General features: G+C 42.8%; 3 protein-coding genes across 6 annotated transcripts in view; 2 read left to right on the plus strand and 1 right to left on the minus strand.

Annotated features, from left to right (window-relative positions):
- Nucleotides 1-389: 389 nt before the first annotated feature.
- Nucleotides 390-7,006, plus strand: scoca (short coiled-coil protein a). 3 transcript variants are annotated; one of them, XM_042106828.1, is made up of 4 exons: nucleotides 390-591; nucleotides 3,014-3,082; nucleotides 3,195-3,275; nucleotides 5,630-7,006. In XM_042106828.1, exons 1-4 carry the CDS (start codon nucleotides 399-401, stop codon nucleotides 5,770-5,772), a joined length of 486 nt encoding a protein of 161 aa, XP_041962762.1. In that variant the 5' UTR covers nucleotides 390-398; the 3' UTR covers nucleotides 5,773-7,006. The 3 variants fall into 3 exon arrangements, with proteins under 3 accessions (XP_041962762.1, XP_041962773.1, XP_041962764.1); XM_042106839.1 differs by lacking the exon at nucleotides 390-591 and adding an exon at nucleotides 1,971-2,109; XM_042106830.1 differs by lacking the exon at nucleotides 390-591 and adding an exon at nucleotides 2,151-2,338.
- A 276-nt stretch (nucleotides 7,007-7,282) lies between these two features.
- On the minus strand, nucleotides 7,283-20,095 carry clgn (calmegin). Its single transcript, XM_042094147.1, has 15 exons — nucleotides 19,911-20,095; nucleotides 18,694-18,849; nucleotides 18,476-18,549; nucleotides 18,342-18,400; nucleotides 18,002-18,143; nucleotides 17,218-17,299; nucleotides 16,767-16,959; nucleotides 16,416-16,605; nucleotides 12,507-12,620; nucleotides 11,690-11,846; nucleotides 10,652-10,867; nucleotides 9,774-9,890; nucleotides 8,763-8,976; nucleotides 8,402-8,514; nucleotides 7,283-8,279 (listed from the first exon to the last, which is right to left on the minus strand). Exons 2-15 carry the CDS (start codon nucleotides 18,847-18,849, stop codon nucleotides 8,196-8,198), a joined length of 1,911 nt encoding a protein of 636 aa, XP_041950081.1. The 5' UTR covers nucleotides 19,911-20,095; the 3' UTR covers nucleotides 7,283-8,195.
- Nucleotides 20,096-21,008: 913 nt separating this feature from the next.
- Nucleotides 21,009-26,766, plus strand: part of fam184b (family with sequence similarity 184 member B) — a 26,318-nt gene continuing 20,560 nt past the window's right edge. For both annotated transcript variants that reach the window (XM_042094144.1, XM_042094145.1), the window contains exons 1-3: nucleotides 21,009-21,484; nucleotides 25,538-25,765; nucleotides 26,322-26,766. The exon at nucleotides 26,322-26,766 is cut by the window's right edge and continues 182 nt beyond it. In XM_042094144.1, the coding sequence (XP_041950078.1) occupies nucleotides 21,341-21,484; nucleotides 25,538-25,765; nucleotides 26,322-26,766 (817 nt within the window). In that variant the 5' untranslated portion in view covers nucleotides 21,009-21,340. The remainder of the gene's footprint in view (nucleotides 21,485-25,537; nucleotides 25,766-26,321) is intronic.

Raw genomic sequence — 26,766 nt, forward strand, 5'->3', positions numbered from 1 at the left:
ATGTGTGTGTGTGTGTTTGACAGGTATCAGGGCTTACTAGGCAGAGGGCAGGGAGTATGTCCAGGAGCAAAGAGTAAAGACAGAGGAAGGAATCAAAGAACAAGGAAAAACAGATCTGAAGGAACCTTGGCACAAGAATTGTTTGTTTCAGAGACCAAACAAAAGGCATACTTTGGTTAATGTTTCATGACGAGAGAGAGAGAGCGAGAGAAAGAGAGAGAGAGAAGGAGAGAGAGGGAAGGAAACAGGAGTGAACTCTGAACCTTATGTCCCACAGTCCCTCATCACCGTGACAACAGTGTCACCTGAGCCACTCCAGAGGTCCAGTGAATCGCTGTGTTTACAGTGAATAATTCAGAGGGTGCGGCCGTCCGGAGCACAACAGGTGTTCTGCACGCATGGGAAAGACTGAGGGAGGGAGGGAGAGAGAAAATATGAGAGAGAAAGAGAGGGAACAGAAGCGTCAGCAATTAAAGAACTATACATTCGTAGCGGTTCCCGTATTGACTGGACTCAGAAGATCTACAATGGAAGCGGAAGTGGATGATGAGGATGGAACCTTTACCAACATTTCTCTGGCTGATGACTCAGGTAAGTCTGATCTGATGCTTGCTCTATAGCAGCATGTGTGGCAGGTTCACCACACTTGAAGCAGAACACACCGGATGTGATCAATGAACACATGTGCTCCAATGTAAACAGGTTTCAAACCAGTCAAAGTAGTAGCCTACGCTCTCTGCTTCTTGGGAAAACGACTAAAATATGTAATGAAATCTCGACAGACTTCAGCAATATCCTGCTTAAGTGGACACTTTCACAAAATCACAAAATACACCAGCCTTAAACATGGTGGTGTGGCAGCATGTATAGACCTACTACAAGAGTTAAAGACTGCTGGTCATAATGGTTGTGTTACACTGAATAGATTGTAGGTTTCCCTCTCCAGGAGGTTTCAAGGCTGATGGATGGAAAAGAACAGGGGGTTGCTTCCTAACTACATCACTTAGAGTTAGGCCTAGTAGTTATTTCTGATGTGGCATATACAGATATAGGGAGTGTATGCATGTGTTTAAAAATAGGACGACAGAGTAAAATAGGTTGGCTAAGAACATGCTAGTGTACAGAACATTTAAATACTATAATATTTGTGTTGTGGTTAATCGGATTTCCTTATTTCCATGTACTTGAGGCTTTGCCTCAGAAAGAATATTTTGGCCAAAAAGACGATTTATGTTGACTACAAAATATAGGTCTGGCTTTGACAAAAATAATCCATGGAGTAACATTTTATCTTGTCTATGCTTTTGCCAGCTGTCTTAATGTAGGCCCTACACCCGTAATTAAAGCACATTTTTCCATTGTAAGATGTGACCTTGCACTGAGGACATAAGTGACATAAACACGAAGGCTGAACACAGAGATCATGAGGACATGCTTTTTTCTGAGTGTAAGTTAGAGGGTAATGTAAATCAAGATTGTAGAGTAGGCTAGACAGAATTCTCCAATGTTTCACATAGGCTAGCATACCAAGTTACATGGCTGTTTGAAGTTTAGTCATCATCTGTTGATGTACATTAATATAACCTAAGGTGATCAAGTGACTTAAATTTGACAACAGTATTCGTTTTTTTTATTATTATTATTTTAATGTAGGCGTAGACTATTATGAATTTAAGTGACATGCATTGATGATGGCACATTTTCAAATGGCTGACTGACCTTCAGCAATTGACAGTCCCATTTTCCATTAATATCCACCAGGTGGCACTGATTTGTCAATTCAAAACTTTCGATATGTGGAAGTCTTCGAATCATATCTGCGCTAATAAGTCTACGTTGTTATATATATGTTATATCAGCGACTAATATTGAATGATTATTGGACATTATATATCACATGTAGTCCTATTAAAAGAATAGATGTGTATGTATTCAAATATTGTTATCACGCGACTCTGTCTCCATCTATCGGAAATACAACATTACACACCACAGTTCAGTGGGATGAGGTAACGTGAACGTAGCTTGTGTTGTCATCGGTTGTGTTGGACGAATCAGTGTGTGTTGACTTGGGACGTTCATTAAACCTTACAAGGATTTAAACCAACGGTGAGAAATGCGTTGTTTGTATTACAAACATGCCTACGAATATACGCTCTGAATTTTGACCAGTGAAATAACGTTAATGCGCTGCACAGATTTATCTAGAAGGAGCATATTTTGTCAGTATTATTGGCTAACTTAGCTAGCAATGGCTATCACCTGGGGTTAGCCACCCTGCTGGAAACAACATTTGGGAAAGGAAAGCTACGTTTAGCTATCTAGCCACACATGCTAGGTTGCTACCTATCTTACCTTAGTTTTTATGTTAAGTGATGGGGCATTCGCGAAGGCTATCTAATGGTCTAGTGCAGATGGCCAGTGTCTATGTGTCAAATTAACGTAAACAGCACCGCGAAGAATGATCGCTAAAATTATCTAGATTTGTGAACCGAGCTGTGCTAACTTTAGCTATAACGTTATGCCCCCGCCCTAACAAGTTCTAAATGCTAGCCAACAAAAGCTACGGTAACACAGGATACTCTTTTGTCGTTTGGGATGAATGTTAACAATACTATTCTAATGTCATCGCCAATACATTAAGCTTGCTCTGTTAACAATTAGAATCTTTAAGTTTAAGTAATATTAGTCCATGAACCTGCTAACCTTGGTATTGTTGTTTGTTAGCAGGTGGCTAGCTTCGGTAATTCTAGATAGACCCAACATTCATTACGTTACCCCATGTAGAATAGATAAGATTCCGTGTTATTCAACTTAGTTTTGTAGCTGTTATGGATGTCTTGCTTAAATCCAATGTTTTAGCCCACATGGGTTGTTATAAAACTTGCACGATTTTTTTTAATTTTGTTGCATTAAAATGCGCTAACAATGCATTCCTAATTTAACTATCACGCCATTAACATTATTGTTAAACTTCATTGTTTACGGTCGGCTCATATTTTGTCTTTTCCAGTTGACAGTGGTGCAGCAGCACAGTATTCCAGAAACGACAACGAATTCATCATGAACTGTGACTTGGATGGTACATGCCCCATTTCAAAGTTCACACTCTAAGATGCATACATATTCGTGTATCCTCCTGTCTGGTGTGTGATCTTCTGAGTCATTTTGAGGTGTCTGTTTTGTCCTGCCAGGGGACGTGGAGAACCAGGTGGAACTGGAAGAAAAGACGAGGCTCATAAATCAGGTGCTGGAGCTGCAGCATACATTGGAAGGTAATAACAAGAGATGGTGGTTCTGAAAACTCTGTGGCAAAAACAACTATTGTCTAGAATGGTATATTGGTCGAGCATTAGACATACTGTAAACTTCCACTCAAGAGTGGATTTAAGTAACACATTACTAGGGTTGGGCACCGAAACACAGTTCTAATATGGCATCGGTGCCGACACAAACGGTAGTAACTGCATCGAATAACAACGTGGATTTCGGTGCCTCATTTCGGTGCTTAAATAGCGTTTATTTATTTAATTATTTTTAATACGAGGCATCACTGCATGTCATGCGCCATCTCTAACGTCTTGCTCTGATAGCAACACATCCAGATACAGTTAGCTAACATGATAAACACTGGATGTATAAACCAGAGGGGTGCACCACATAGGCGAGTGGACAGTGTTTGACAGCTTGCGTGAGCCCAAGTAGCTTATAAAGCGACATGCGAGCTCCTGTCAAAATCTAACAGTAGGCCTAACTACACACAAGCAAAAGGCTATGAAACAACATCAACAGTAGTCTAGCCTATACATTACACAATATATAACTGACATTTATTTGAAATGTTATCAGCAAAGTTGTAAGGTGAACTTTATTTCACGGTGTGTTAAACAACATCATGGCATGATATTAATCTTTCATGTGCATGAGGCCCATATAGCATCACAATGAATATGAAGATCATGTTAAAAGTTAGCTGGCAAAACCATAAATATGTAGGTGCATACCTGATGTCACTGAGCTGTCAAAGAGGCTACGAAACCATCTCCGTAGGCCTACGTTATCGCTAATTACACTTCAACACCGACAGGTAGCCTAACATGTTCAAAACTACTGCGTGTTATGGGTTAAGACAAGACATTTCTTGAAGCATTTGGGAACACACTGAATTAACTGGAAAATAGAGTCCCTGTTAGATTAGCTTGCTTGCAAATGCCATTGTCCATGACCTGGTAGTTTTATGGCAAGCGGTTTTAACATACATTATGGCAAACCGCCTACACTGGGTAAACTTGAAAGCAGAGCTCACCATTGTGTGTGCATGCATGGCAAGTTGTTTTAACATTAAATGTATTATTCGTAGGAGCAATGAGATATTGATAGTAAATTGAATATAACAGTTCAATTTCATGTTCAAATTTGTCTTATCAATAAAAAAAAGCAATTAATGCTTTAGACCATTTTATTTTAAAACATTTTAAAAACAAAGTACCGGTTCAGGCACCGTTTCGGCACCGGCACCATTTTAAAAGTATTGATTTAGCACCGGTATCGGATTAAACCCAAACGATACCCAACCCTACACATTACAGTACTTTAAGGTTTAGTGAGCTACATTGTTTTGTTGTGGTGGCAAGGCTGGTGTGACATCTACCTAGTTTATGGATGCTTCTACATTCGAGCATTCCGTCTCCCATGCCTTTCCTGCTGTCTGTCTTTTGTACTCATTGCTGACTTCTTCTTTCCTTATGCTCTTATGCTATTATGTACTTACACACTTTCCTAATGCACTAATGTACTATAGGTTATCGAATGGTCCATTGCGATGCATCAGGCCAGGGTAAATGGCTGACCATGCGGAGTCTGAAAGTGTTTGTGTATGAGATTGCCTAAAAGCATGTATGTATTGATTGCAGCATAGCAACAGTTGTCTGGTGGTCAGTGACTATATAATGCACTATAATATGTCCCAACATATTACATGTGGCTGAACCTAGTTTTACCACCAGCAAAGCTGTGGCCTAACAGAATAACACATAGTTTAACCACCTGTTGGGGCTTTTGGTTGCAACGTCAAATGAATACACTTCGGACACAAAATGATTAGCTGGAGCTTTAAAATGACTTGGCTAATAATCATATTTATGGCAACTCCCTTATATTTGTAAAAAATGGTCTCCTTTATTTAACGTAGACTAGGCAGAATTTTGTCTCTGTCCATACAATTGCATGCGCGGAACGCCTGGTATTGCATTGTGTAGCTCTTCTTTTCTGACCAAGAACATAACTCTTTTTTGTATCAGTTTTCGATGCATCAGGCACATAGTACTAAATAGGGGCACAATATGTTGAAAATTGACAAAAAGAGTTCCTACAATATGTTCCTTTAACATGTTGCAAGTTAATTCTTCAAAGTAAAATATTGCTTTATGAATGCACTGTGAACTTTTTTGGGGGAAAAGGATGACATGGATGCAGTGGTTCCTATCACCTTTCTTGAATTTCCCCTTGGAGATCAATAAAGTATCTATCTATCTATCTATCTATCTACCTGTCTTGAAACATAAAACATATCGGTCTTTGTTAAGATCTAAAGGTCTAACTGATCACCTTTGTCTCTCTGTTCGACAAGACCTTTCAGCCAGAGTAGATGCCGTGAAGGAGGAGAACCTGAAGCTGAAGTCGGAGAACCAGGTTCTAGGCCAGTACATTGAGAACCTCATGTCTGCCTCCAGCGTGTTCCAGACCACTGACACCAAAGGGAAGAGGAAATAGTGGTGAACGAATTGTTAAATGGTGGGGGGGGGTGATGGAACCTCCGACTTCTTCTCTTATTCCATTCCCATTCTCGATTCCCTCAGCAGACTCCTTGGCCTCGATGTGAGACCCAGTTTACACAGTCATGACCCTCCTCACTCTACAGACATAAATATGTCACTTGTTATGTTATATTTTGTATGATTACTGTTATTTATTATGTCGTTGATTTATTTTATTATTCTTTTTGTATATATGTTCCATAATGTATTACATGTGGGTAGAGCTAATTTTTTTTTGTTCTGACGCAAGACCAACAGTATTATTGTGAAATGGTTGAGAGAAAGTTAGTAGGAGCCTGTACAAGTGTATGTCCTATGTGCTGTGGAGTTAACCAGAGTTGGAATCAATCAAATAACCACACATGTGTGTTACATATTGATACTTGTTGAGGAATTTTAATTTCAACTGTAAGATCATGGTCATAAACGCTAAGGAGATGAGCACAGGATATATGTCTTTGGATGAATTGTGTGTTGTTACTGTTTGCTGCACAAAAATGGCTAAGAATTGAGACTATTGATCTGATTTTCCAGACTGGAGTTCTCAAATATTTTAAAATTTAGAGGTCTCTATCCCACAACCTGGAAATCCCTACCCCCATCTAATCAGCATGTAAGTTGCAACAACAAAATTGCATGAATTTAAGATAGCAAAAGGGATCTTACTTTTAGAGTATGGTGTACAGAATTATATTTACTGTGGTCTCCCATGGCCAAAATTATACAGTGCACCTGAACCAGGTATTTTCGACTAGCCTTATATTAGAGTGTGGGTGAAAACCATGAAGGGACATTTGTTTCCCAAGCCTGTGGAAGAAATAGGGATGGGGATCGCACCTAGCCGAGCGGTTTCACTCTTCACATGTGACTCCCAGTGGTTTGAACGGGTCCACTTATTTCATATCTTAGTCTTCTGGATTTTAAGGGTGGACACGAGGTGTTGAAAAATGGCTGCCTCTACAATAAGATTTACCTTTAGTTTTCAGGTGACAAAATTTGTGAAAGTTGTTTGGATTATTCTCAACACACGAGTCTAGAGGTGATGTAGGTAGCTCTAAAACACTACTAATCTCCTCTGTCCTATTCATTGTATGAAACTGCCTTGTGCATAGATGTGTACATTAAAACAAATATACAAATATATTGCCTAAAACACTTTTGTTTTAATAAAATTGTATTCTTTGGCTTTCCACTGTCTTAATTTCATGAATTCTGACAGCTGAATGACCCCTTATTGCTTAAATATAAAGTGATGCTACAACAAAATTACACAAAGGAGAAACATTCTCCCACTGCAATAACATGTTGAGGGTGCACTAACACCAAAGGATCAGCGTCTAGACTTTGGTGAACAAGTTTGTTGTGTACTGTGCTCCTGTATGATAATATCTGTCTACCTGTGTGCATTCTTGCATTGCCAAAATATTTCACATCTTAACACAACACAGACGTGGTAAGGAGCAGTGTATTTTGTAAAGATTTATTTTCAAGAGCCATGTACAAGTTTGCAAACAGGAATCTGCCTTGAGAGGCCAGAAACATGAACTAGAAAAAGCTGGAGGAAATGCCTGTACATAACACTTGAATTTAAAGAAAACACACCCTCTCAGAAGTGATCGTTCAGTACAGTGTGAAGGCTTCACATTTACCGGCTCAGTAACCAGACAGTAGTGGCAACATATTCAAAAGCCAGTGACAAAAGTAAACATACTAACTTCAACAGAACTGCATTTTCATAAAAAGAAACTATTTCTAAAGTCAGTTGCGTATCAGTACATCTCTTCATCATTGAAAGTAACTTAGTAAAAACATGACATCGACTTTCATTGAATAAGTAAAAAAAAAAAAAACACATCCGTAGATTACCTAGAGGTAACTTTGAAAGCAACTGAAAGGCCGCTTACCTCTTTGAATATTCTTCACTAAATTTTTTCACATTTATTTATTTATTATTTATCCTAAAATGTGCCATTTCATCCATCTTCCAGATTGTGGACCTCATTGTAGAGAAACTGAAATACAATTGTTGGTGGTGAATTCCAACTGAAGGATAAAACTCAACACCTTATAGAACTTCTATCTGAGCAGGAAGACTGAAGGGGGGGGGGGTGGGCAGGGAAGGAGTTCAGCAGAATGGAAGGAGGAAGCTGAAAGGAAGGAGGAAGCTGAAAGGATGGAGGAAGCTGAAAGGATGGAGCTGACTGAATCCAGGAGGAAAGGGAAAAGGGAAGGAGGGGGGAGAGTAAACAGAAAGCCTGCATGCAGTTGGGTAGACATGAGAATCCACCAGAGACATGCAGAATGGAGAGGGGTGGGAGGGGGAGGGAGGAGGTAGCAGTGAGCTAAGTGTTTTTGCGGTCATCAAAGTAGTCTAGTCCTTCAGTCCTTCCGTACTCTGCGTTTCCTGACCGCCTGTTTGAGTCCGTCTCCAGTGATGTGGGCCCCCTCATCTGCCTCCTTCATCTGAAAAACACAAGATGACAAACAGACACACACAAGTCTTGGTGAGTAACAGTGAACTTGAGCCGTGTTTTTGAAACATACACAGGGTTGTTGAAGAGATGAACTGCTCCGTTTCGCCACACCTCATCATCTGATGCCGTGTCGTTGGACTTGGTGACTTCGTCCTCCTCTGCTCCGTCCAGGACGTCACCTGCAGCCTCTCCAGCAGCTGCCTCCGCCTCATCAAGCTTTTCTTCTGCAAATAAAAATCGTGGGACCGCCGGTCAAGGACCTTGCAGGCTCAGTGCTCAAAACAGTGTAAACAACACTGTAGATAATGAAGTCGATTTGAAAACAAAGACAAACAAATCTGACTGCTCTCACAGAGGTCTTAGCCAGCAGATTAAGAGAGAGATTCAATCAGTCAAAGCACTGGTGTTTTTACTAAGTCCAGTGTTGCAACATGTGCACTAAGAGCCTCTGGTGAGTGTCTGTGTAAATTACCCAAATCTCCTTTGCCCTCAGCAGCCTCAGTCTCAGCTTCAGCATCCTCCTCTGCCTCAGCATCCTCCTCTGCCTCATCCTCTTCCTCCTCTCCTTCTTCTCCCTCTCTCTCAGCATCTCCCTCAGCCTGTTCTTCCTCCTCCTCTTCCTCTTCTTCCACGTCTGCCGCTTTGGGGGGGTCGACCTTCTTGTAGGTATAGTCATCTGTTGCCTTCTGTAATAGAGAAAAACAAAGGATCCTTACCGTCACCTATTCAATGCTCACAGCTTTGCGCCGGTTTACCCCTCTGATATCCATTGAGTAACATCATGGTTTTGTAAAATTAACATGATTCATAACTGGGACAGCAGATGAAAACTAGCATTCATGGCTAACTAATTCTGGTACTTTCCAGTACATGGCTAATTTAAATGAGCATGTTATTTAATGTGTACTGTCCCTTTCAAATAAGGGAGGGATAATGTATGGAACGCCGGTCATTATCGAGAAAGTCCCGACAGGGTGAACCGGCCCCAGACGCACCACCGGAAAAAACATCTGCTTTCACTTTTGAATGAAGTTCCATTGCAAGAAGTGACCGGACTAGGCCTACTTGCGGAGTGATATAAAAAGACGTAAATCAGAAGCACAAAAGCTGTTGCCATTGACAGTGGTAATTATATGTTTCAGCGGTAATTACATGAATATATTTGACCGTAGAACGTTGGGAAATCCCATTCAAGTCAATGGAGTGTTCTACTAGCATTGTGAATTGCCGTATAATAAAATATAAAAACATACATTTAAAAATAAAGAGTATATTGCCACACACTGGTCTAATGTAAGGAATTCGCTACTAATAAACAATTCCATTTAATTAGACCAGTGTGCGGTGATTATCTTTATTTTTAAAAGCCTGATATTCTTGCACCTGGGACCTGAAAATGGCAAAACAACCAGTCCAAACAACCCCAAGATGATAAAAATGGAAGCTGTAGACTGGCTGGGTTGCCCTGTAAACACCCTCTTACCTTTGGCCAGCAGAAAAGCACACCCAGGCCGATGGGGAGTCCCACGGTCAGGATGTAAATGATCCACAGCCACGGCCGGTCCTCTGCAGCCAGCACCAGCTGACTCAGGATGCCGGGCTTGAGGACACACAGACACAGACAGGAGGAAGGTCACCAGTGTGTGGTGTGTGAGTGAGTGTGAGTGTGTGTGTGTGTGTGTGTGTGCGCATGGGTCTCAGTCACACACCAAACACAGGAGGCACACAGATGAGATCAGGTATAGAACTCAACATGTCTGTGTGTGTGTGTGTGTGTGTGTGTGTGTGTGTGTGTGTGTGTGTGTGTGTGTGTGCGCGCGCGCGCTGTGTGACTCCAAATCCATTCCATTTAGAAGACTTTGGATGAATTTCAGCAATAGCTGGCATGTTGAGCCTTTTTCAGTCCATGAAATGCAGATGCCGATATTGACGCCAGCATTGATATCTTTCATCACAGTACAGCATGGTTTCTCAAAGTGTGGTCCGCGAGCAGATGTGGTAAGATAGGTTTTCTTATCACTGTTTCTTAAAACTGCCTATGCGAGACTCGAAGGCAAAGATGAGTCACATAGATTAAGTGTTTGCAATATTGAACCAACTCGTATGTAAATCCAAACACTATTGCTTAAATTGTCTGTTTAATCATCCTGACAGACAAAAAGTGTTTTTTTTTTTTTTTTTTTTTTTTTTAAATTGGCTGTTGTCTTTGGTCCTAAGTTAAAGTAACACTGCAGTACAGTCATATAATTTAGTGTCCAATTCAAACACATTTAAGTGTACAGTGTCTCTAAGTACGTAAAAATAGGCATCTGTATGTCTCTCTGCGTGTGTGTGTGTGTGTGTGTGTGTGTGTGTGGTTACCTCATTGGCACTGGCCACCAGCTTCTTGAGCCCCCAGCTGTCTGAAGCCCACCGGTCAGCCACAGCCTTTTCTGAGGTGACGATGAAGTTGTCAAAGTAGATGTCCGACGTCATGGACCAGAGCTCCAGGCCCACCGCCCTGAAGGCACTCATACGGAAAGGATGCAGGTCCTCAAAGTAGTCTGGGTTGGGGATCTTACGGGGACTCCACGTACCCTGAACAATGCACATACAAAAGGCTTTGTGGACTTACAGTAGAATGAAGAGCACTTCTTGTGCGTACCCGTGTCTCGGTGTCACAGGTACGCTGGCGACTACACCGCTCCGTCCGGCATCTTTTGCCTTGTGTGTCAATGTCTTGTATGTGGAGTGCTTTGGGTTGCACTCTGTGCATACAAAAATGCGCTATATAAATAAAAGTGACTTGACTAAATTGCTATTAAATCCGCTTAGAATTGTGACCTTGCTGTGAAAATGTGTTCAAAACTGCTGAATTCAAGTTAACTCTCTTTTCACAACATAGTAAATATGGGAGACTAAGTCAAGTTATGCAATCAGGCGGTATATCTAAGCTAACGTTAGAATACTGTTAGGATGTTGAGCTTAGCATGCTTAGTTACAGCTGCTTGCCAATTTAACTAGGTTACTCGTGCAGGGCTCTCTTCATTTTACTGACTCTTGCAAAATCCTGATGCAGATGGAAAAGTGTTCTCCAAGACTCAAAAGTGCTTGTCCCAAGGAGAAGCAGTACTATGATTCTTTATTTTAACTAACTACATAGAAATCATTATGAATTGCATCCACACTATGAGTAGCCTTTTAACTGTGTTAAAACTGCTAGGGTTCCTCCCTCACGAATGTGTTTAAGTGACAGGCACACAATAAGACTTACACACTACCAAGACAATCTTAATGTGACAGTAACTCAACTTAAACCTACACACCTACAATGTATTACACCTACACACCTACAATGTATTACACCCCCCCCCCCCCCCCCCCCCAGTGGGAAACAGTGTACTGTCTGTGGTTGTTTACCTGGAAGTTGGGGTTATCAATAAGGGGTGCCTTCCACTTGCCCTTGTAGTGGGGGTTGTTCATCATGGGGGGTTTCCAGGCTCCACACCCTATGGCCATCTCACATGCGGGGTTGGGGATCTGAGGGGCCTCCCACTCTCCATCCATTTCCTCGTCCCTGGAGGAGACAATTCAGAACTTCCTCACTACACAGCTACGGGGCGGCAGTGGCTCAGGAGGTAGAGTCGTCGTCTAGCAGCTGGAAGGTTGTCGGTTCGAGCCCAACTCCTCCTGACCCTATTCAAAGTGTCCTTGAGCAAGACATGCAAGTGCTCCCAATGAGCAGGTTGGCACCTTGCATAGCAGCCTCAGCCATCGGTGTGTGAATGGGTGATTGCGAGGCATGACATTGTAAAGCGCTTTGAGTGCTCAGAGGAGTTGAAAAGCACTATATAAATGCAGTCCATTACTGCACAATCATCAAAAGAATTATGTGGAATTCTGTTCAAGCTGTATTGAACACAGCCGCACTCTTCCACTGTATTTAGCACATCGCCATTCGTGATGGGTGGTATTACAAGAGAGCTGGACTGGCGCTAGCCGGTATGCACGCTAGCTTCAGTGGATATCTGGACAACACTTAGGCATTTTTGTCATTATGGCAAGACTGTTTTTTCTTCTGTTTCTACTTTTAGGTATTTTTTATCGTTTTATGCAAACTCCACATAGCACCTTTAACGTGGATATAAAAGGTGGCATTCTTGCCTTCATACAAAAGCAGTTGGGTCTTCTGACTCAATGAGTCAAAGCAGTCGGATCTTTCGCCTTTTAGCCTTACCAGTCGTCTGGTTTCTCAGCGCTGGGGTCTGGCACCAGCTCCGGCTCGTCGTCCAACCAGTCCTCTGGCTTCAAACCGCTGGGGTCCTCAATCATGGCTGGGGCCTCCTCATCCCTACAGAAGGGACATAACGACAGACAGACTCAATTGCATCTATCTACTCAACAGCATCATGACATTATCCATCCATTCAACAAAATGACATTCATTGTCCTAGTCACAGACCTTAAGTGGGGTATACAAGGGGTATCACACTAAAAGTTTTTAACTACAAGTTTCCTCTGAGGTTAGTAAGAACTGCTAGAACTGAAGATGAGAGAAAGACTCCAATGTAATGGCACACTTGTATTGACAGAAGCTAATTCGATTTCACCATAAAATGTAACGTGTAAACATTACCTAATGCCGTGTTTTGAGTTGGTCACCAAGTTGTTTACATGAGCTACGAAGTTGTATCTCTACTCGTTCAGCTCGTTTGAACTCAGAGTACCCTCAAGTTTAAAATTCCAAAATGTCTGCGCCCATTTTCCTTCCGCAGTCTGTTATCCTTAGCAACAGTCTGTTATACAGAAATATCAGACCTCCGAACGTTGGGAAGGCATATTCAAGTGAATGGAGGATTCTGCAGCATTATGAAGAGCTGTGGAATAGGCGAAGCATCACTAAATCAGTCGTAGGAACAATAGTGTCCAACCTCAATCTGTCGCTATGTTATTACGTTTGTGGAAATGCGGTGTAGCAATTCATAACTGCTACTGCTATATCTGATAACTATTGCCAAAAAGCGTTTCACCAGCACAACCCTTTCCGATTAAAGAAGCACTATGCAGGTCTGGTTATTCCTTCGCTGTTTCTGGGTTTTTGCCGGATTTGGGCTCGCATTTTTCACTACACAGCTCCCCCAGCAGCTTCGTTAGCAAATGACTGCTACGCTAAACCCCCACTAGCTAGCGAGCTAGCCATCAAGAAACCAAGCTAAACACATACAGGGCTCACAATAAAACGGTCGAGCAAACACATTGTTCAAGAGACTATCAAATCCCATTACAAAGACGAAGTTCACCCAAGGGTAGGCTACTTACAATTTCAACAGCAACAAAGCCAAGTTGGCGTCCGTTTTGCAGTCTTCTTCGAAACTACAATCTGACTACATTTTCGAGGCGCAATTGGATACTTCCTCTGAGTCACATCCGGATTTAGCCGGACCGGGTCCAGAAAGTTGCATATTCGTTTTTTTCTGCGGAGAACCGATAGGGGGAGACGAAGCACCCACAAAACGACCCAGAAAGTGTTGTAGAACCATCAGAACGACTCTTAACCTGCATAATTAAGGTAATTTTTGCTTAAATTGTTGCATAGTGCTTCTTTAAGCATCACCAGCATTGTTTTAGCGTACCCGTTTACACAGACCCAGTTGGATGTTACCTAGTGAATGAGCACGTAAAATGCTTAAGGATTTATATGTGTGTCAAAGTTTTCAAGTTTTCTAGAAACACAGCCACATGACACTTTCCCATTGCATTTAATACAGCCACCACACCAGGGTTTCCTTTGTCCGGTAATTGTTGGACATTGGGTGGAACAAAAATGAAATGTCCGACAAAATTAAATATCTCTGGTCAAATTGTCCGATTTAAATTGGCTAATAATCCCTTCCCCCTAACAAAATCTGAATAATAAAGCAAAAATACACTGTCATTTGGCTAGGTTTCAAAAGAACAGGCTCTACCGAAAGTTATAAAACAACACGCAAATGCTGCATTTCAAATAAAGCACACATCTAAAACGTGTTATAAACAACAAACGAATGAGTGAGACGGTTCAAACATGGTCAGACCCTGGCAGACTAGCCTTAAAAGCTTTTTTCAGAGGCCAGACGCACGGATGATGGTGAATCCGTAACGCCTGAAGCTTCAGATGTCCGGTCAGCTCCACCACCACCAGAGAAAAAACCTGTGTCGGGCATATCGGTCGGAATCAGTGACGTTGGAAGTGGAGGTGTCTGAACCACACTAAGACACTTTATCATTTTCCGTGCAGACAGACAAATGGCTACACTGGACATGTTCTGTTCCAGGGCATGCTTTCTCTGTCTATGATCTGCAGGTTTAGGGCCTCCTCGATGAGGAGATTGCTGGTCCGCGGATAATTTGCGGCACAATTGAAAGGCTTCATGGAACAGCGAACCAAAAGAAAAAGAAAGTAAACATTTTCCAGATTAGGCAATATTTCTTAATTTAGTGTTATCAAATAAAGAGGCAAAGCATGTGCTGTGTGAGCATCTGCGTAAGTGAAACTGTTGAACCACTGGAGATATTGTGGGTAGAAGTAACAAACAACGGCATTTAAAACAACGACTGAAGCGGATTCTTGCTTGCTCCTCAACTTGAGTAATTAAGAAGCGAAAATAGGATATTTGACCAGCATATCATCCAAATGTCCGGAAGACGAAACCTCTGCCGGTCACTTTGGCCGGCACCATTTTTTTCAAGCGGAAACGCTGCACCACATAGTAACACATGGTATTACAAGAGAACCAGCCCAGTGCTAGTTGATTTGCAAGCTAACTTCAGTGGAAATTGACACATGGGGCTCAGGTGTTTTTGACATTACATCAAACTGTTTCCCCACATTCTGTTGCTATTCCTAGGTCATTTTTGGATGTTTTAAATGTAAAAAATGCCACGTAGCACCTTTAAGGCCATCTCTTCCCCAACTGGCACTGCCGGGCAGCTGAGGAGGCCCCATCTCTAGCCAACAAGAGGGTCAGATGAGTTTCCCCAGTTAACTCAGAGAAATCCTTCTAAAAAGTATTAAAAGATGAGGACCGTTTCTGCGTCCTCATGTAGCCTTACTGAGATTGTTATGGTTAATCTTCCAGCAGAACTACACACATCTGTGTACGGAAGTTGAATGATATAAATTACAGGCCAATTAAGCCAAAGGCTTCAAGAGTCTTGATCCATTCAATCAAAAGCCTACTCCTCGGGGAGTTGTAGCGCAGCGCTAGCGTCAATGTACTGTACCACCTATAAGCTCAGTGCCATGATGTAACCAAGCGCTAGGGGTCAAGTCCGACCTGAGGTCATTGAATTTCATGTGGGCAGCTAAGGGAAGCCAGTGGAGGTAACAAGGCCGATATATCGGTGCATCCCTACTCCCCACATCTCCCAATCACTCATTTCCTGTAATCTCTTCACTCTCTTGACGAATAAAGGCTTAAAAAGTCTCAAAAGCTTTCTCCTGACCCAAAGACCTTATCAAACTGATAGATCTTGATAAGACAGAACATGTCTCTCACCAAGAGTCTGTCAGAAAGAGACTGTGATCAAAGTTAAAAGTGCTTCAAAACAATCGGTCAAAGCCTTAATGAAAATACTGTAGTCAGTTATAAGCACAGAGCGCCATCTGTGACAACTGAGGGGCCAACTTTGCCAGTTGCCACTGCAGATATTCTAGGAAGACTGTGTGTAGATATGACTCAATAATACTGTATCAGTCAGTCAGTTTGTTGTAAGACCTCTTTCTGTGTAAGCGTGAAACTCCCTTGAAAAGACATTCCATTGCACCCAACACCAGAGGCACCTCAGGATCAGGAAAACACGAATAGCCATGACAGAGACAGCTCCCCCTGTCTCCATTGTAAACAAGTTTTTGTTGACCTTTGGCAGTACAAAGCTATAGATCTAAACCATTTCTAAAAGAATTCTCACATACACTAGTGGGGAAAAGGACACAATAAGCAAAGCAAAATGCTCTCACCACCAGCCACACCCTGCCAACAACACTATCTACAATCCTCAGAGAGAGAGAGAGAGAGAGAAAGAGAAAGAGAGATCCTTTTCTGCAAATGCACATACAAATGCCGATAAATAGACTGTTTCACTTTACCAGACGAGATTAACTCACCAGTCGTCTGGCTTCATGGCCTCTGGGTCCGGGATTTTGGCCCTCTCATCCCAGTCTTCTGGTTTACGGTCTTTGGGGTCGTCAATCTCTTTCGGTGGATTGACAGGAGGAACGACATCGTTGAGGAGGCTTCCCTGGTTCACGCTTGACTGGTCAATGAAAATCTCATAGGTGTTGTCAGGGTTGAGCACTAAGAGTTAAAAAAAAAAGACATGTCAAACAAGCATGCCTCTAGAGTAATCATCATCTGCAGTTTATGTGAATTATCTAGGAATGATTTGCAGTTCCATTGAATAATGGACTTACAAAAAGCACTTCAGTTAACAGGTCATTGTAAGGTGGCCCACTCACCTAAGGTATAGAGGTGAGTCTTCCTATCTGTGTAGAACTTCTTCAGGTCTACATTTGCCCTCTTAGCATGCTTCTCCTCCAGGTCATTGTTAAGTGGGTTCTTGTGCCTGAATATGAAGTGCAACTTGTAGTCTTCACCGCATTTGTCTGGCCCAAACATAATGCTATATGGTGTACGGTCATTAAATTGCTCCTGAAATAGAGAAACATGTGAATGAGGACAAACAGTGAACAAAGACCAAGACAAAGGAACCTTCTAGGGAAACAGGAAACATCTTTACAGAATAGTATGGTGTTTTTAATCAATTAATACACATTAGCCTGGTGTCCTGTGAGGAACTAGACTCAGTCAGATCAGTCTGAAGCTCATGTAATAACTAATGAGCTGGCATTACTTTCTCCAAACAAGACAGGAAAAAGGAACCTTTATCAGAAATAATATTGAACCTACCAAATCTAGATCTGCTGAGTCACTCAGCAACTTGATGTAAGCACCTCCACAGTCAATGCCATCTTGAAAGTTCACCTCATATCTAGATACACAGTAAAGGATTAACAACCTCTCTATATGCTTATGTCACGTGGTCGGCATTTGGAACATTTTCTGCATGAAAACCAGGCTGAGGTGAGAGAATGTTCGGAAAGTTGCTGAGTGAAGGGAGTAATGGCTTACTGCTGTGTACTAGACTGTAGTTTTTACCAATGACAGAATCAAGAACTATCTTTTCATCGTTTACCAAGAGACACAGACATCTGTCGGCAGTGGATTGCTAAGATAAAGCAAGATGTTGGACTATATTTTATATATATATATATATATATATATATATATATATATATATATATATATATATATATATATATGTGATGTTTTGTTGAGATAGTGCACCAATCGTTCCCTTACCTCATATATGGGTGATTATGTAGCCCTCTATCCTACAGTATATAATAATTAATATATCCCTTTATGCTGATCTCAGGATCCGATTTCTTTCATCCACATCCATCATCGTGAACATTACTGGTTTTTCATCCAAGCCATCTGGATTGTTTTCAAAGCAGCTCAAATTGTAAGTGACATCGTAATTGAATGTAGTTCTACAGTTCTTCCCACCTCAGACTTTTTATCGCAGAGGAAATATTAGAAATGGCGACCACGTTACATAAGCATTTCAGTTATCATACAGTCACCACAGCTCTCACTACTCTTCTCTTCAGAGCACCGGGGCACTTACTGAATGACCAGCGGCTTGTCTTCGAAAACAAACGGTTTGTCCAGCATGGCGGAAATGGCATGGTGCTTTGCCCGAGACTTCAGAACCAGACCCAAATCTCCAGGCACTTTATTTTCCTTTAGAGTCTCCACTTCCCATTTGCCTGAGGAGAGAATGAAAAAAAAAAAAAAAATCCTTCAGTGGATGTAGATTAAACAAACAAAACAAATAAATAATGATTAATTATTATAGTAGTTTCATTTTCAGAAATTGTGAAACAAAGCACTTACTCTGAAAGTGAAACAACCAATAAACACACAAAGCAGAAATAAATCCCCATCACCCAAATTCTGGTACAAACCATCATATTTGGCAATGTCATCATCCACATCTTCTTTCATAGTTTTAGACAGGTGCCACCTTGAAAAGATGGACAAGACAAGTCAGAACAGTCCGTTTGAGATCATGCATGTTTCCCATTAGCTGAACTCTTACCGTCCCATTGAGCCATCATCAAACGTCTCAGCGAAAAACACCTCTCCTGTGGGAACTGGAGTCTTGTATGTTACCTAAGTGTGTTAACAATCAACATATAGAAGGAAAAATAAATAAATCTTTCACACATCTACAATAACATTTAACATTACACGCAATTAAGACCATGTACAATTATAAAGAAAATATGTTTTGTAGTCTCTCTTACACCTACAGACCTGGAAGGACACGTTAGCATCTGCCTCAGCGGCCTCCGTCTCTACTGAATCTTCCACGAAAGCCTCGTCCTCTTCTTCTGCCTCATCGACCTCTGCCCAGGCTACCACGGCGACGGAGAGCAGGAAAATACACGTCCAGCTCCACCGCAGCCTCATCTTGATACATAAACGAAAAGATTGACTTTTTTTTTTTAAAAGGTTAAACTATCATGGTACCATTTCTTGTGAGACCTTTACAGTATGCTAGCCTAACGTTATTGGTTTGACACCGCTGTAAACCAGGCTAGTGCTGAATTGCTTTGACCATCCCCGTTTTGTTTCGTAGGCAAATGGCAACCCAACACCATAAACAGTCAAAATAATGAACATGAATACCAATGAAAATACGTTACGTTCGCCATTTGTTGATAGAATGCTATGTGAGAAAGTGATTTAATATGGAAATTTGGCAGGCAGGTCATTCGCATAACGTTACCAGGGTTAACGTTAAGTGCGCTCCTGAAAGATGCTGCAGCAGCTTAACGTAACGTTATTAGCTAGCAAGCAAACTTACTTTACCTCAAGTTTCCTTACGATAACGTTCTCACATTCAGTAGCTGCACAACTCCAATTCTTGCTGAGCCAACTACCACGTCAGTGACGTTAAGCTCTAACATTACGTTAACCTACATGATTGTGTGTGGTTAATGTTAACTTTAACGTTAACCTACATGGTACAAAAAATAGTTGAGATTAAATTCCACTTATTTCTGAACATTCAATGGTAACGTTAGTATTTAACGTAATTCATAACTAAGTTTATTAATATTGAATGTGAGTTTGAGTTTATTTCAGAGTTAACGTTGGCCTGCACATCCCTCAGAAACTGATGTTCTCATGGGCGCCAATTCAACCCGTTAACACGTCAGAGCACTCTTATCACGAACATACAAAATCCACAGCATACTAGTTGGTCTGGCTCAGCTACCAATAGTTAAAAAAGACAGTTATGTTTATGAGCTGTAAGTTAATGCACAAGAGGCTGCTGACTCTTGCACACTAGGCATGTCACCGCCTTCGCGGCTAGCATAGTATTTATGGATGCTAAGGTTACCTCAGTCCTCAATGGCTAACGCTAACTAGCGTGCTAGCCAGGCAGCTAACGGTATACCGATATCTGTAAGCTCACATTCTACGATAAGTCGCCAAAATGAAATGAAAGCTTTACAGAAACAAACCTTGTGCTGCCCCCTATATGTCCTTTTTATCCGGGACTGTTCAGATATGCGTGTCAGGGATTATTTTACAGAGCTGCTCACAGCCCACTTTGAATGAACACGCGAATGTTCGCGAACAGCAACCGTAGCCTAGTTCTACAGCCGATAGCACAAGTAGATTCTACGGCAGTGGCTCATTTATGCCGCGGCAAGCCGACCGCCGACTGCATGACTGTACTACAAGTAGACTACAACTTACTTCAAAATAAAAGTCTGCTCATTTGCCAGTCACCATTCTAGGTCCACTAATCTTACAATCCGTTGACATTCATATCACATCGTGTTCAACTAATTCCCTATCTGCATGCACAGCCTACTGTCTGATGTTTTCATTGTCAAATGTAATGTATATATATATATTGCTTCACAATGTTAAATCTTCTACAAACGAACGGAATACCTAACAGGCTGTGTCCACAAGGTGGCACTGCTGACCATCAAAACACAGCGCCGTAGACAAAAAAGAGGAGGTCACGAACGCAACTGACATGCCCTTAAAGAAAATACAAAAGGAAAGGATTGTATGCATTTGCTAACCTGGTAACCATCTCAGGCCCGTTTTCTGAGTTACAAACCCTATAGCAAGTGTAGGAGGCACATCCAATTAATGAATACAGCGGGCGGACTGTGACTGTACATCAAACTTTATGCTGATTCGGTTATTATATGTGCATAAGCGCATAATTGAAGAGGGAACAAAAAGTGCAGTCTGACATGCATTTATTTCCCAAAGGAAATCCATTCATAAAGCTAGATCTTTCCAGATGTCAAAGTATTCTGTGAAATTGTCATTAAAAGGTACGCAATCGTTTCATACCTGTTATGGCTTAAATGTATTAGTGGTTGTAGTAGTAGTGGTAGTAGGCTAGTAGTAGAATTACTATTACTATTATTATTATTATTGTCAATGCAATATGTTACTGAAAGGAGCTAGTGGCCAAGCCTGTGGGAGAGGGCGTGGGAGTACTGCTCCACTGCAGTGGTGCTGTCAGTTGTAATGTAACACTGTAATCACGCCCTCTCCACCCCTTCTACGAGACAGGTGGTCGGGAACGAACGGATGCCAGCAGCATCGAGGTCTCCCCTTTAGAAAAAAAGAAAAAGAACTTGACAGTGGCGGCCAACTACCCTGGCTTGTCCCTGATGGAATTAGAATGTGACCTCAACGGGTTGCGAGGCCGGGCAGTAAACGGGAAACTTAACAGAAGCAGTGGGGAGCACATTTTCACTATGCCGTTGTCCGCACATAAAGCACAGCAGCTATGTGTGTTTAATGGCAACAGGGACATCACGTCAAATAATACATAAGTGGAACCTGGTGGATGTAGCGTTCATTGAGTCGTGATTAGCCACTTTTCAGTGTAATCTAAGATAAAACTTGACCGGAGGGTATGGCTTCGAGTTCTGGTAAATCGACGAATCAACCTACTGGTGCGTGTAACGGGACTGCTGCGGACTTCACCAACGTAGAGCAGGAACTGTACGACTATCAGATGCACACGAAAATGTGTAAGAAAATAGCGCAGCTTACCAAGGTAAGAATGAGTTCTAGATGCGTGGCCATGGGAGCTCTATGCGATGTTGTTGATTGTATCGTAAAGATGCATCGCTCAGGTCAGGATGCGGTATGACTATACACACGCCCAGACATAAATGCGGCAATGCCTGTTTGACTACGCTACTACGTTGATGGTCTGCGAGATAGACATAGATAGTCCGTAGCCAGTGACCTAGGCTATCCTAGTTGCATTGCAAAAACGAAAATAGTGCATTTAAATTGAAATAGTGCATTTAATTGCATTTTAGATTAACTTTCTTTGCAAGTAGGCAAGCATGCGAAAGAAAGTGGGGTTATATTCATCATTCGTGAGTTAACCTGTCCACTAAGCAGTTGCAGGATATGAGTAAAGGCATGAATACAGATTTGCTTGAACAAGATTCAAAACAGACAAGCGCTGGTATAAAAGCATGCAGTGCAAACCAGTCGGGGCTTTCAGATTCTGAATTGGTCAGTGCATCTTCTATGGTCGAACCTGATGGGTAGGCTAGTTCAAACAAGCAGTTGTACAAAAAATAACCTACATAAGGCTACTGTGCAGTCGTGCTTAAGGTGCATGCATCTAGCTTGTGTCAGCATTTGTGACAATGTTAATTTCAAGTAATGTCTATCCAGTGTAGGCTACTTCAAGACAAGTGGTATCATTTGGGCAAGTGGTCTACGACATAATAACAAGGTGTTGAAGGAGCATCTCGCTGTTGTTCTCAAATCCCTGTTTTTGTGGTATGAAAATCTTTGTTGTTAAAAACAACTGAATGTTCTCACCCACTGTAATTTTGCAAAACATGTCACATTTTCTTCATACATTCAGGAAAAGAAAAACAACTTCCTAAATGCTGTCTAACACAGTGTAAAAATGGAACCTAACTGTCATATAAAATGATTTACAAAGTATGGATAGTTGAAATGGCATTATGGAATTTTTGTAAGATGAAACACTTCCACTGAGGTCTCATTTTGAGTCACGGTGCAGAAATATCACACCTCATGTAAACAGTCTGCACAGTGCGATCTGACACGCAGATGATCTTTTATGAGTGTGGAGGTTAATCAAAAGCAGGGCAGACTGTGCCCTGACTCTCTCAACAAAGTGGGTCAGGAGCCGAAACTCTAACCCATCTGGGAGCCCCGGCATGCGCGTGCAAACACACACATGTATACAACCCCCTCCACACACACACACACACACACAGAGAAACAAACACCCAGACACACAAACCACACATTCCCATACACACTGACACACACAACTCACACACCCTGTGACGTGCTAAAGATAACTGAGCAGAGTGTGTTTACATGGCGAGAGGGAAAGAGGACTTCTGCCAGCTGCTCTGCTTTGCCTAAGAGACACATGTGCGTCTGCCTTGGCACTTTCCCACTCAGCCATAGCTCACGCTGACACCAACACAGTCATTCACAGATTTCATGGCATCACAAGATCCTTGTTCACACCTGTGTGCACACCTGTGTTCACACAGACCTGTAGTACTCTGTGTGAACACTTGTAAATATCATTGTTACGTGACATTAGATCAGGATCTAGCCTGGCTATCGTGCGCGTAAGGCAGCATGGGAAAACCCAGGCTAATCAGGATCAGGAACTCCTTGAAATTGTGTAGAATTAACATGGAATGCGGTTCTTTTCAGCCCCCCTTTGACGTCAACCTTTATAGTACTCGAGATATTGATTGGGTAAAGATTCACATGTTTTTAATGGAGCTCTGACATAGGTAGCCAAAGGAGCAGGAGACCACTTCAGATGAGAAAAGAATGCCCTTTTGATGCAAGAGACCGTAAAAGACTGAAATCAGCTGTGTAGATCAGGAGCTTGGAGAAGAGATTGCACAATCTCCTGATACCTTGACATCAATAGGATGTGGCAGCAGATGAAGTTACAGAGCCTCTCTCAAACAGAGAAAAGAGGTTAAGATGAGAGAGAGAAGACAGGAGCAAAAAGCACAATAGACTGCTCAGCTTAAATCTATGTCTTGCTGTTTTATTCTGACAACCACAGAGCTGCAGGAAAACATGTTGGGTACTTATGAAGTGCATATGTATAACTTTAGAAACCACAGATGAACTTGCAAGCTGTCATCTTCCTAGCCAGCACAATAACTTGATGAATTGGGTGGGTGGTGATGTGTTTTGACGATGTAGTAGTAGTGCAGTGCTTCATTAGCACATTAGCAGCGATGTTAAAACATAATTAGATGTCTTAGAATAGACATACTGTATAGCCATTCTAACTTAAGAGGTTCCAGAAGGGTCCATGGTCACCTTCCTCAAGCTCAGTGTGTTTGCATGGACAGGCATCAGAAAACCAACACCCACTTGCTTAGATCACAACAAATCCATTATTGCATAATCAATCTATCTATCAATAAGGATTAGGGCTTGGCCCTGACAGCTATCAGTCACAATCTGTGTGTGTATGGAAGGAGGGGTGTGGTAGAGAGAGAGAGAGAGAGAGAAAGAGAGAGAGACATGTGGTAGGAAAGAGAGATTGAGTCAGAGATGACCACCATAGGAGGCTGGGCTTGTGGTGCCGAGGCTTGGAGGGGAGGGGATGTTATTTGTTTTCACAGCCTACCTAGTATCTAAGCACAGCCTCCAATATCAAAGCTGCGTTACCACAGGGATCTTGCCCCGCGGCTCGGCCTTTAGCAAAACACTTCAACCTGTTATCGATTCAACAGGAATATTAATTTCATGCTTTGCTGACTGTGAAGCTTGCGATCTTGGCACCAACGCGAATGCCACTATTGATTTAGATTTCAGATCCAATCACCCCTGTCTGGGTGAGACAGTTAGATTTTAAACATGGAAAGGAATCTCAGAGATGGTCTGGATATGAAGGAGGTGTGCTGAGAAAACACCAGAGATTTACTGTGATTCCTGTCTCTTGCCCTCCATGAGCCGTGCGAGTGCCCATCTATCTCTCTCTCTGTCCCCAAAGGCCCTACACGGGCACCCTGTGAATATACAGTGTATTTACAGTGTGCTATAAAAAGGCTCATGGACATTTGTCACAAATGGTTGAGGTGACTTTCCTTGATTCTCTTATTGCTGCCCTCAGTAAAAATATGCTCGGTACTATTGAAGGGCGGATGTGGAGTGGGGCTTTTGGAGGGGGAGAGAGGAAGGGAGGCAGAAAGAGAGAGGGAGTAATGGAGAAAGATGAGAGAGAGAGAACGAGAGCTGGAGGGAGAGAGAGAGAGTGAGCTGGAGAGAGGTCGCTGCAGTCAATCACAGGGCGGAATGTCCGGCTCTGCTGCCGTGGCGATTTATCACAGACAGTGAGGCGTCATGGTAACACAGGAGCCGCAGTTGGTATAAATGAGACGTCAGGGGTCCGTAAGGGGATATGATGACATTGGGAGTGGGGAGCCTTGCGAGAAGGGTTTGCTGACAGCGACAGGGAAAGACAAACCCCAGCAAGAGTAGGCACACATGCAGAAACCTCACCAGGGACACACACACACACACACGCGCACACACACACTTACACACTCATGCATAAGCATGCAATTTTGTCCAGATTCACTGACTCAAATAGCCCTAGGGGATAAAATCTGATCACACCATTGTACAAACAAACTTTACAAATAGATCAAAATCACAAGCTCTTTTGAGGACAAGAGATGTGTGCCTGACAGAACAGTTCACTACATCAAAGTCTCCTCCTCGCTGCTTACACATTCCTCAGAGGTTAGGCTCACGCAGAATACGTGATCTGCAGAGGTGATTAATCACCAGTCTCAGTAGGATACTAGAAACAGGCAACACCAAACAGAATTCAAAAGCATACAGTCCAAGCAACCAACTGAATCTGCAGCTCTTCTTGAGGTGACTCTGACATGGCTTTATGTCCTACTTATTTTAGACACCATATCATATTTTATAGTGGGGATTAATCCATGTTTAGCAGTTGGTCAGTGAATGGAAGCATGACTGTGGTTATGAAGGAATGCTGGGGGAATGTATTTCCTGGAACGCTCACCACACCTGTTGGGGTGTTGTTGTCCAGGTGATCTACTCGCTGAACACAAAGAATGAGGAGCAGGAGGCCACGCTGCAGTCACTCCGCCGCATCGCCACGGAAACGGGGCAGGGCAGCCTGCAGCCTGCGGCTGAGGGCGAGGAAGGGGAGGAGTTTGTCCTGAGGACACGCCTCCTGGAGCTGCAAGCCTTTGTGGAGGAAGAGCAGAGGAAAGGGGAGCAGACGCAGGCAGAGTTCGAGATCTTCCGTCTGCAGGTGAGGAGTCTGTCTCAAGTGTTCAGGTGGGAATGGATGCATTGTTATTAGGACTGTAAAGGGAGAAAAAATCTATTAAGAATTAATTAATAGTAAATGATTAATTAGCTCGTCAAGTGTATTGTGCAATAAACGACTCACGGAGATGTCTAACTACCATGATAAAGGTGATCTAAGGTGCGTCTCTTGCTCCTGCTTCTCTGTGGTTTCTAAAGCCCCGTTTGCAAGTCAGAGAAGGAAGGTGCCGCACACTCCGAGTAAATGAAAAAAACCTTTAATAGGTGATAACGTTTCGGCCTACAAGGCCTTCATCAGATCGCATGTAGTTCTAAAGCCCCGTTTGCAAACAGCAATTTGCTTGTCGTCCGTTGCTTGTCGCCTCAAAAGTTGAAATTATTTTAACTTTGTTGCGCAACGTATTGCGTCTTCGCCTGTAATCGCTGAATCACATTAACATGGCATGGTCTCTTTTCGCCAGCTGCCGTGTATGTGAACGGGTCTTATTTATACCATAGACGGTATAAATAAGTGGGCTTAACATGCGGCCTGTGCGCAGGTGGAGGAGCGGGACCAGCGGTCCCAGGAAGAGCACGCCGAGCGGGTGGCGCTCCTCACCCAGGAGGCCCTGGAGCTGCGGCGGGACCTGGAGGCGCGCGTGCAGAGCCTGGAGGAGGAGCGAGGGCGCGCCCACGAGCAGCTGGAGCAGGCCAGGGAGGAGAGCCGCGCCCTGGCCCAGCAGTACCAGGAGCTGCGCAGGGAGCACGAGGAGGACAGGAGGAGGGAGGAGGACGAGGAGCGCAGGAGGACAGCCGAGGAAGAGGGCAAACTAGCGGCGGAGGAGAGCGAGAGGCGAGCGCGCGCCCTGGCCGACGAGCTGCGGCAGCTGAGGGAGGAGAGGCAGGGATGGGAGGAGGAGAGGAGGAAGGCGGAGGAGGAGTGGGAGAGGAGGCTGCGTGAGGTGAGGGAGGCGCACGAGAAGGAGCAGGCGGCCACCAAGCGGT

The sequence above is a fragment of the Alosa sapidissima genome, chromosome 1 (assembly GCF_018492685.1).
Source record: "Alosa sapidissima isolate fAloSap1 chromosome 1, fAloSap1.pri, whole genome shotgun sequence".
Classification (NCBI taxonomy): Eukaryota; Metazoa; Chordata; class Actinopteri; order Clupeiformes; family Clupeidae; genus Alosa; species Alosa sapidissima.

Excerpts from the sequence above, each read along its gene's own strand:
- scoca (XM_042106828.1), top strand. The coding sequence starts at position 399 with ATGGGAAAGACTGAGGGAGGGAGGGAGAGAGAAAATATGAGAGAGAAA. Across the intron at positions 3,083-3,194 it reads CATGAACTGTGACTTGGATG|GGGACGTGGAGAACCAGGTG; the intron begins GTACATGCCCCA and ends TTGTCCTGCCAG. Across the intron at positions 3,276-5,629 it reads GCTGCAGCATACATTGGAAG|ACCTTTCAGCCAGAGTAGAT; the intron begins GTAATAACAAGA and ends CTGTTCGACAAG.
- clgn (XM_042094147.1), bottom strand. The coding sequence starts at position 18,849 with ATGAGGCTGCGGTGGAGCTGGACGTGTATTTTCCTGCTCTCCGTCGCC. Across the intron at positions 16,960-17,217 it reads ACTCAGCAGATCTAGATTTG|GAGCAATTTAATGACCGTAC; the intron begins GTAGGTTCAATA and ends TCTCTATTTCAG. Across the intron at positions 12,621-16,415 it reads GCCATGAAGCCAGACGACTG|GGATGAGGAGGCCCCAGCCA; the intron begins GTGAGTTAATCT and ends TCCCTTCTGTAG.